Source organism: Nestor notabilis, unplaced genomic scaffold (assembly GCF_000696875.1).
Source record: "Nestor notabilis isolate BGI_N333 unplaced genomic scaffold, ASM69687v1 scaffold4066, whole genome shotgun sequence".
Classification (NCBI taxonomy): domain Eukaryota; kingdom Metazoa; phylum Chordata; class Aves; order Psittaciformes; family Psittacidae; genus Nestor; species Nestor notabilis.
The window spans coordinates 62,537-73,309 of record NW_009932247.1 but is presented as its reverse complement, the minus strand read 5'-3'; the positions used below and the strand labels follow the sequence as shown (position 1 = coordinate 73,309).

The 10,773-nt window shown below is 46.8% G+C and overlaps 1 protein-coding gene across 2 annotated transcripts; it reads right to left on the bottom strand.

Annotated features, from left to right (window-relative positions):
- Positions 1-482: 482 nt before the first annotated feature.
- LOC104407096 (keratin, type II cytoskeletal 6A-like) lies at positions 483-4,896 on the bottom strand. 2 transcript variants are annotated; one of them, XM_010016281.1, is made up of 9 exons: positions 4,411-4,896; positions 3,169-3,383; positions 2,564-2,624; positions 2,285-2,380; positions 1,884-2,048; positions 1,551-1,676; positions 1,084-1,304; positions 768-799; positions 483-679 (listed from the first exon to the last, which is right to left on the bottom strand). In XM_010016281.1, the coding sequence occupies exons 1-9, from the start codon at positions 4,894-4,896 to the stop codon at positions 483-485; spliced, it is 1,599 nt and encodes a 532-aa protein (XP_010014583.1). The 2 variants fall into 2 exon arrangements, with proteins under 2 accessions (XP_010014583.1, XP_010014584.1); XM_010016282.1 differs by having other exon boundaries at positions 1,953-2,048.
- Between the last annotated feature and the right edge of the window lie 5,877 nt (positions 4,897-10,773).

The window sequence follows — 10,773 nt, the reverse complement described above, 5'->3', positions numbered from 1 at the left end:
GTGCTGGTGTGTTTTGGCTGCTAATGGAGAGATGTGAACTAGGAGCAAAAATCTGAGCCTTTAACTAGGCAGGGCCCTAGGAAAAGTGCTTGTTATCTTCATTTGCATTTGCTGTTCCATGTCTTTAATTAAAAGACCCACAAAATAGAATAAATTACATATGCATCTTTATTAGACAAACACCAGAAAGTGAAAAGAGACAAACAGTCATGGGACACGTTTTATATACAAAATCCGGCCAAAAAGTGCTGAGCTGTAAAAAGCAAGCTGCCAATTTAAAACACTTGGACTCATGTTCAATAGCAGAGCCCTACACAACGCGTGCGAGACAACACAGCTGAGAGAGAGTTCCTAAAGTGAGGATCCTGTGCAACAAGACATAGGGTTTAGGTGGCCCTCATTCTGTTGACCCCAGCTATGCTTTAGTAAAGGGCCAATGTTAAGGTGTTTTCTGGTGAATGAAGGCATCTGAAAGGAGTTTTTTAGCTTCTGTAACTTCTTCTGGTGGAGGAAGTTGAGACAAACTTCATGCTGGAGCTGCTGCCACCCCCGAGGGTGGCGGTGGTAACCCCGGGACCGCTTCCACAGCTGAAGCTGTTCCCCATGTTGCAGATTCCCCCTCCCATGCTGAGGTTGCTTCCTCCTCCATACCCTGTCCCCACAGTGGTTCTGGTCACAGCTGCAAGAAGGAGAAGAAGCTCTCAGTTTCTTTGGGCACAGGCACATTAATGCTTAAATAAGTAATTGCTCGTATTTTAGAGACTTACAGATATTCACTGGGACACCATCTCCAGCCAGTCTGTTAGGGGAAAAAAGACAACAAGGTAAGAGGATAAGAAGTCTGTTGACAGTGTGTGTGAGGGAAATAGGGTGTATTTCCTAGAGATCTTGGGGAGAAAAATAAAATCTTGCTCTAATTTGGGGGTGCTTCCTGCAATGTTACTTCCACTAGCAAAGGACAATCATCCCCCTCCCTGCCACCCAATGCCCTGTTTAGCTTTCCAGACATGCTGAGCATCTCCAGTGCTTACATTACTTTGCCTCTCCATCATCAGGACTAGAAGGGTTGTGTTTCCTACCCACCTGCACTCTTCTCCCTCCAGCAGCTTCCTATAGGTTGCAATCTCAATGTCCAGGGCCAGCTTGACATTCATGAGCTCCTGGTACTCCCGGAGCTGTCGGGCCAGGTCTGCCTTGGCCTGTTGCAGAGCATCCTCCAGCTCGGCTAGTTTGGCTTTGGCATCTTTGAGGGCCATCTCCCCACGTTCCTCAGCATCTGCGATGGCTGCTTTCAGATTGGCACACTGCAGAAGAGAAACCCCCAGTCGAATTGCCCATAGCAAACCTAGACTTGATTTTTATCTACCCTGAAATCACAAGGTTTTATTCCAGCCCCAGCAGGTTAACCATGTTTTAGTGACAGTTCTCTTTTTGGAAGAAAAAGCATCAAACTGAGCAGAACCTGCCCAGACTGCTCTGATGTTTTCCTTTCTCTCCCTTGCAAGTTAGGGGGTAAATCAGTTAAAAGTGTGGGGTTTGCTGCTTTTTACCTGCTTCTTCACACTGTCGATTTCAGACCTCAGCCGCTGGACGTGGCGGTTGAGCTCGGAGATCTCCTGCTTGGTGTTGCGGAGGTCGTCCCCGTGTCTGCCTGCTGTAGCCTGGAGCTCTTCATACTGTCACAGAGAGAAGAACAATCACCCAAGGGAAAATCCATCCTTTTTGAAGTCACCCAGGTACCTGAGAGCACGGGTCCCTCCTCAAGCTGAGACTAGCAGCTGTGCAAGATGCAATATCTGAGATAGTTTTCTTGGAACAGTTGGTCTTTATCTGTTCAAGACAAGACAGGAAGATAACAGCATGGAAACCCCCAGATTCTTCACCTTGGTTTGGTACCAGGACTCTGCTTCAGCCCGGCTCCGGTTGGCGATGTCCTCATACTGTGCTTTGACCTCCGAGATGATGCTGTCCAGGTCCAGGTTTCGGTTGTTGTCCATGGTAAGAACGACAGAGGTGTCAGAGATCTGCGTCTGCATCTGGGACAGCTCCTGAAATGTGCACAGGGGATTAGGTGAGCTCATTGCATTGAAAGATGCCTTTTCATCCTTTCAGATGAGCATGCAGACCTGGCAGAGGCTACAGATCGTTATCTAACCAGCTAAGACGGTTGGTGTAACTCTAAAAAGATAAAGGAGTTAGCATCTCCCGGGGGAAGAAATTACAGGTTTTCAGGGAGAAGCTCTAAACTGAAGGTTCAAATGGCTTGGGAGGGGCTTGTACTCACTGCTTCATAGAGGGCTCTCAGGAAATTAATTTCTTCAGTCAGCGCATCTACCTTGGCTTGTAGTTCCACCTTGTTCATATAGGCAGCATCTACATCCTGGAGGACGAGAGATTTAGGTTATGTGTTTTAAACTCCCATTAGCAAGTCAGGAACACACATATCCCTGCAGTAATAGTCCAGGAAAAAGCTATTGAGAGGTGAATGGATGGATCTGTGACTGAATAGGTGATCAGAACTCTACCAATAGTCATCAGATGGTGTTCTGTCGCTTTCTCTCACCTTCTTGAGTGTCACAAATTCATTCTCTGCAACTGTGCGCCTGTTGATTTCATCTTCATACCTGATGGAGGGAGGCAGAAGGAGCATTTGTTTAGGCAAGTAACAGACAGAGGTGATTTTAGTTTGCTGGAATGAACTTCCTTAAGAGCATTTTGCATACAATGGTCTTTTCTCCTAAAAAAGCACCTGAATAAGAGACCATGAGCATGTTCCTAGGCTAAACTAGTTAAAACAAGTACATCAAATAAATTTGAAAGAATCTATTCTTTTCTCCTATTTCTGGCCATTAGTCAGACTCCTCCTGCCTCTCAGGCAAATTCAACTGTCCTGGAACTCTCAGACATACCATGTAATTTCTCTTTTTTTTTTTTCTTCTCAGTGGGTAATTTAATGAGTCTTTGATCATATTTGAAATGATTCCCTAAATGTTTGTGTATGTGGATCTGTAACTCCATTACCGTTTATCTTGAGAAAATGTCACAACCTTCACTGTTGGGAATTCCTGTGTCCCAGACCCTCCTGGATCCCCCGGTTGGCTTAAGGATGTTGAATGGAGAAAGGCTGCACCTACTCAGGTAAGTAGACCACTAGCTCAGTAAACTTACTTCTTCTTGAAATCCTCAACCAGGTACTGTGTGTTGACGAGCTCTCCCTCCAGCCTTCCCTTGTCGCTCAGCAAACTGTTCAGCTGCATCCTGAGGTTGTTGATGTAAGTCTCAAAAAGCGGCTCCAAGTTGTTCTTAACTGTTTTCATCCCCTGCTCCTGGAGCAGGCTCCACTTGGTTTCCAGCACTTTATTTTGTTGCTCAAGGAATCGGACCTGCAAGCAGAAATATCCTGAAGATGCTTTGGAAAAGCAGAGGTTATGGAGAGCTTTCCTTGCAAATGTGGGATCTCAGGACCAGCTGAGGTGGTGAAACACTCTTTACAGCTGGTTTTGATAGCCTAATTCTCCTCTGCTACAAAAAGGAATTTGCTGTTTGGCTGCAGAGCCCCCTGCTCAATGTTGCAAACAAGCTGTGGAATGACTGCTGATTTTCTTGCACTGTGCTTGCTGAATCAAGGTAAGATGCATGCATTTTTTGTGAAGACTGCATGCAAAATGAGATAAGGAGCAAGACGGGGTTTGCACTCTTACTAAAACCCCAATAGTAAAGTGCCATTTCTTTTTCCCTTCAGTATAGCTTCCACACCCCACAAAAGCTCCACAATGGCGCAGTGTTTTCCTTGAAACCAAAGAGGAGCTGCTCAACCAGAGCAGAAATCAAGCAGTTGCTCTTGTGCATCTAATAGAATTAACAAGGAAATGAAGTGGACAGACAGTGTCAGATCAGATTTTTCTATTTTGAAACATGCTGTCCAAGCATGTTTCATAACAGTTCAAACAAGCTGGTACTGTTGCAGTGATACTTTTAAATGCCTTTCAGGTAATTCAAGCAATAAGCTTACTTTGCCTGATGCCAATTCATGCCATTCCTTTCTTGGTCATTTTAGGTTGGTTGCTTGCATCTCACTTTAACTATGTAAAAACTGTTATATAGGCTCCTATAGTGCTCAATGGAGAGAGTCCAACATCTCCAGAAGGATGGGATTGTCTTCTAGAGCTTTCTTTTTCCACTGCCTTTGAGATGTCAAGCAGCAAATGAGGAGGATCTCTAATACTGGATGATTAATTCATAGCAACCACTATTGCAGGTGTAGCAGGTACCATTCCCTGGAGTTTCCAGGGACTGGGCATATTCCAATCTCATTCCTTATTTCTATTCCTTCTTGATCATAAAGCAGCTAAGAAAAGAGTCCCCATCAAAAAAATCAGGACAAGATATTTAGGGAAGCTCATGTCTCACCTTGTCAATGAAGGAGGCAAATTTATTGTTGAGGGTTTTGATTTGTTCCTTCTCCTCCTTTCGGATCCTTTGGATGTTGGGATCAATCTCCAAGTTGAGAGGTTTCAGAAGGCTCTGGTTGACGGAGACTTCGTGGATGCCCCCAGGGCCACCCATGCCACCACCAAATGCACCATATCCATAGCCAAGGTTAGCTGGCATGCCAAAGCCACCACCGTACACACTACCACCACCAAAACCTGCAGATCCATAGAAGCTACCACCCCTTCCAGCCACAGAGATCCTCTTGCATCCACCAACATTGTAGAGGCTTTTGCTTCCAAAGCCACCACCAACCCTAGAAAACCCGCTGCCAGCATTACAGCTTCCAAGCCGGGTGACAGAGCATGAACTGAAGCTGGTGCGGGTAGTGTTTGGGATGACGGCTGAAGCAGCGCTGAAGCCACTTCTTCCCCTCTGAATCCTCACGGTGGACTGGCGAGACATTTCTGGCTTTTGGATTGAGATGGATGCTACAGCAAGAATAAAGGAGCAAAGGTGCTGGCCTGGAGCAAGGAGTAGGAGGGAAAGGAGAAAGATGAACCTGTGCTCTCCACGAGCTCGGGAGAGCCCTTTTATGCATGTATGAGACTGGGATGGGTTTGATGAGGTGGATCATCTTTCTGATTAATTAGGCTTGGCATGTCCAACAGCATTCTGGAGAATGAACTCACTCCTCTCACACACCCTTCTGAAATAATATAGCCAGGTTCTGAGCAACAGTGGTATTGTTTGGGAATAACTGTCGCCTTCTGCCGCCTTTGTAGACAGCCAGGCTCTTCGCCATATCAAAGCATTGGAAAGTTGCAATGAGTCACGTTGGGCGCAGGGAGGAAAACACCGTTCAAAATGCCTGTCACTCAACACCTCTCTCATTTGAAAACTTCATCCCTCAGGATTGCTTTTGCCCCTTCTCTGTTCCCAAGCAGGGCTGTGAGAAGTTGCAGTCCCTTGCGGTTTAGGAAAGGGATCTGTGTTGGGCAGAGCAGTGTTTTACAGCAAGTCCTGTAGTAAATTGTTCTGTGCTGGGGTCTGGGATTTGTGCTGCATGGTCCCCACCATGCCACCACAATGTACCTGCAGAAACAACTTTGCTTCTGTCCCTATAAAGGCTCAGCTCTCTGAGCTGATCTCTCCTGAAAATCCTGCTTCTGCAGACTTATTCTTCTTATTCTTCTGAATAGAAATACACTAAAAAGAAATTCAGGAGTGAAACAAATGGTTTTGACAAGGTCTTTTGTTCATGTGTGGATTTTGACAGCTGCCATCAAGCTCTATCACAGATAGTTGTGTTAATATCTTGGCTATGAAGATTTGGACCTTGATATTTTAACAGGATGCAAACAAACAAACAAGAGAAAAAAGAGGAGGAAAGATTGTGGGAATGGGAACTGCTTTGAATCCACAGTCTTTATGGAAATAGAGTGCTCCAGGGCTGTTCCCAACTCACAGTTTATAAACACAATGTAGTTTCCCAAACATTTAATCAGCTCTTTCAGCACTGCACATGTGAAAGTGTGATCCTGCCTGCTTGAATCCATGAGGAAAGTGCTCCACAGGATTCCCTCTGCCCCCATCTGCAGCACTTGGGACACAGTGACACATCGTGGATCTTTCCATTCTCAGTGCAGCTCTTTGCTTTGCATTTCGCATGGCAAGCACTTGGAGTAACAAGTTGAGTTGAAAAATGTGAGAAATAATGCATTTTGGGGGCTAGAAAGTGCTTCTGGCCCTCTTTGTGCTTCAGGTTCTTCAGGAAAAAATGATTCATCATTTATTTATACAAGAAGGTGAGCTTGCAAATGATCCCCCTGAAACAGATTCTTCTCATGCTGTCTGCAGGCTGCAGCAGAGGAATAACATGATATTGAGGAATTGCCATGGTGGAGGGGTGTTGGGCTTTGATCTGTCCCTTTCTTGCAAGGTAGCAGGGTAAAGGAAACTCCCAGAAATTGGAGTTTTATCATTTTGTTCCCCCGTTGTTTCCCCAGCTGCTTTCTTTCATATGGATTGCATTTGGAATTGAGTTTTAAACGAAGGAGGAATAAATAGCAATTGTCAGTTTACTTCGGTGTCTATTACAAGACTGAGCTTTTATTGTAAGGAAGGGCTTAATCCTGCAATTTTTTGCCCAGCAGGCCTGTCTCGTTGAGTCTGGCTGCCTGCACATTTGCACCCATGGGAACTGGGAGTAAATGGATTGCAACCAACAGGTCTGCATCCAAAAGGCAGTGGATTATTGCTCAGCCTTAGGGTTTTGCCCACCAGTTGGCAGATTTCATGACTTGAATGCTGAGTGCAAGTCCCCATAGCAAGGCATTCAAAGGCAGATGCAAGATGCCAGCCTTCTTAAATGCATGTGGCTCCTTTGGGGGTTCCTCTCTCAGGTGCTATCCATCTCACTTAAATCTAACTGTCTGAAAGCTGTTCTGTATTCTTGTGTAGTCAGTGGAGGTCAGGACCAAACTGCAGATTCTCCCATCCTAAATCAGAGATGGAAAGGCCCCTGAAAATCATTTCCCACTTTCACCAGCACTATGTGGGTAGACAAGATGGCTGAGTCAGGGTGTGCAGAGCTGGCCGGGCCAAAACCCACCTTTGGTTACTAACAGCGTGATGCGTCAGTACTTTCCTTTTCCCCCCAGGCTCCTTTTACATATGAAACTTGTCTTTTTTGGCTAAAGAATACGCCAACTGCTTTGGAGTCCATTGTTAATAATAGTAATAATACAGGTCCTCCAACCAAGTAAAAAGAAATTAATTTCTTTCCATTTCACATTTGCACTAGGGTGGAGGTGATGCGGTTGTCACTCATCTGGAAGGAATTTGAGAGGTAATTACAAAAGGCAGAACTGTGAGCACAAGGAGCTGTAGCTACAGGTTTGGGATATGGGGTGATGGCAAAGGGGGGCCCCCACCCTGCTCTGTTGATGAAACACAGGGTTTCCAGGTAGCTCCTGGGGGAGTGTCTCCCATGCACCCTGCAGCTCCAGGCATGTAATGAATTTGCTGCTCTGATGCAGATAGCTTGCTCTGATACGGACTTTTTCTCCTCCACCAAAGGATAATGCTTGTGCTCACTCAAGCTGCTCTGTAGTTCTTCCTCCTAATCGAACAAAGGGAGCTGTGTTTAGGCAGGTCTCACCGTGTGAGAATCCCCCTGATGTAGCAGAGGATGTCTGCGAGGTTGAGCAGGCACTGGATCTTTTCCTTCCCTTCTCCTCCTCTTTTCTTCTTACCAGGCTCAGCAGAGAGGGCACGCAGCAGCAGGTGCAAGCCCCAGACCAAGAGGCAGGAGGTGCTTTTACATTGTGTTGTAAACCTGGGAGTAAAGTCTTGGCTGAGTTTGGTCCTGGCATGATGCTGATACCAAGGTAATAACTCCTTTGAGATTAGGAAAGTGAGTTCTGACTCTATGAGGGCAATAAAGGCAGCTCCTGCCCCTTTAGTGAGAAATTTGAACCATTTTCTGCACTCAGTGAACGGGGGATACCTCTAACAGCTTTTCATCACCTCTCCAGCATCCACCTCAGAAGCCTTCATCTGATAACGGATAATGCCCTTTCTCAGACAAGAATGGAGTTTTTGGCAGTGCCTCTGTGTGTTTTGTTTTCAAAAATACATCCATTTGTAAAATAAGAGTGTGTCTTACTAACCTGCATTGGTTCACCTGTGCTACCTAATCTCAGCTTAATTATCAGTAAAGCCAAGGCTGTAATTTAGGTTAATTGCTTAAATTAAAGCCTTTGGGTTAAACTTGGGCTGCTAACCTAAATTCAAACCCTACTCATTTTGACCATAATTTACTATTTCATCCCAAGTTAATGAAGCCCTCCTGGTCACTCTTTGCTTTTTCCATTGGGGACCACACGACTCCATGTGCTCCCCACATGGATATATTGTGAGGATGGGCACCTCTGGAGACCTCTTGAGCAGGAGCTGAGCGTCCCTGAATCTCATTTCCCGAAGGGATGAATTAGGATGAACTCCTCAGAAGCTTTCCCATAGGTGTTGCCCCGCAATGGGTGTTGCAGTCCTTTGAGCCTGTTCCCAGCAGTATCTGGAGGCCAGTCAGCTATAACTACCAGATGACTTTGAAGTGTAGGTGTGACCTGCTTTCTCCAGATAATTGTTTTCTGGGCTAGCATGGAGACACTGATGCAGCCCAGGGTTTTGGAATAGCTTCACCTTCGTTATTGCTGTTGTTGCCAGATGCTTTATACTGAGTGGGGAGGTCTCGTTTCCCCTTACAGCTTGTTGCATCTTGAAAGAACCTCTGACCTTAGGTGGGTATGAGCTGACTCCTCCTTTATCCTATTCTGCTGGCAACACTGGTGTTTATTTGGTGGTACCCAAAGAAGCCCAAATGTCCCAAATTGCATTGCAATGCTTTCTGAGCCTGTCTTTAACCCCTTTAATCCCTATCCTTTAATCCTTTTAAGCCCTGACTAGGGCTGCAGGGGCTATGATCTCCAGCAAGCTTCATGTGGAAAGCAAGATCTTTCAGCACTGAAGGTTGTCACAGCAGAGCATCTGTAGCATCATTAATGATTTAATTAAAGATATGTAGCAACATTAAAGGTTGGACATGATGATCTTAAAGGTCTTTTCCAACCTACTGGATTCTATGATTCTAACTCCTGATTTCTCCTGGCCCCAGGGTACATCTTTTCTCCTGATAAGGAAAACCAAGCCCTGGAAGCGGCGCTGCTGGGAAATCCCATTATTTCTTTTTGACCAGCGTGCCTGCACGTGGCTCTATCCTGCACTGAACACTGCTCCTGGTTTGAGTTTCCTTGCGGAGAACCATAGCACTTGTGTGAAGTATAACTTCTCCCTGTTAAAACAAACTGGACCTGCCCAATGCTGTTCTTGGAGCTGGTAAGATAAACAAGGATTATTCATGTGTCCTGGGAAGTGTATCCAGTCATAGAATCATGGGATGCTTTGGGTTGGAAGGGACCTTAAAGCTCCTGCAGCTCCAACTCCTGCCCCGGGCAGGGACACCTTCCACTAGAGCAGGTTGCTCCAAGCCCCTGTGTCCAACCTGGCCTTGAACACTGCCAGGGATGGGGCAGCCACAGCTTCTCTGGGCACCCTGTGCCAGCGCCTCAGCACCCTCACAGGGAAGAACTTCTGCCTAAGAGGTCATCTCCATCTCCCCTCTAGCAGGTTAAAGCCATTCCCCTATATTCTATCACTATATACCCTTGTCCAAAGCCCCTCTCCAGGTTTCTTGTCAGCCCCCTTTACATTTTCAATAATTAAAAATGAGAAAACCACACACCAAAATATAGTTTAACAACAACAGCCCCTTTTGGACGCCCTGCCTGTTCCAAACACTTCTTCTTTGCAAGCTTCCAGCTATTTCCTTAGAACAGTCTAAGAAACATAGTCAGACACTTGAAAACTGAGGCAAATTGCTAAATGAATGAAGCCCAACTCATTCACCCGTCACGAAACCTCCTCTAGTGCTGCCCGACTTTCCAAAGCCATAATTTCCTTGCCCCTTCCCATGTGCTGGAGGGGACACTCATGGGGTGAGCCCCACTCCAGCCCCACTGTGGGATCATCAGGGCTTCAAGCCCTTGCAGGGCATCTCTGTGCTTTTCTTTGCTCTGGGCCCCCACCTGCTGGAGACACCATAGTGGATTGTCCGGTGCTTGCACACCTCTCGGATGGGTCCCATTGACTCAGGAGCTCAGATGTTTTTCCATGCAGGAAGCATTCCGGCACACTGAGCATGAGGTGCTTTTGCCTTGCAGACATAGCTGATGCCCCCCTCTTCTCTCACTCCCTTGGGTGTGTATGGAGTTTGCAGGGAATGAGGGGTAGGTTGGTGGGTACCAACCAGTCTTCTTTTAGGACCAGCATCCCCAGTGGGCTGCAGACCCTTCCTCATCTGCTCCCCTCCTAACCTGGGCCCTTTCCTCACCCCTGGTTCACGCTCCAGCTCCTGCCTGCATTGAGTTCCCACCTCCCACTGTGCTTCCCACTCACTGCTGCCAGGGCTCACACCTGGCCCTACAGCCTTGCGGAGAGCAAGAGCAGGGGGATGCCCATGGAGCCACAGGAGAGAGCCCAGGATCAGCGTGGGAGCCTGGCCAGAACCCTCTTTCCAGGCAGGTCTTTGCAACCTCCCAAGGGGGCCTGGATGGGGATTGGGTGCCCAAGTGCTGGGGGTATGTTGGGAGAGCTCAGATTTCTTCAAAATGAACCTGAGGCCCCAAAACATCCCTTCCAGAGGAGCAGCCAGGATTCCTAGTTAGACACTGACACAGGGTGCCCAGAGAAGCTGTGGCTGGCCCCTCCCTGGCAGGGTTT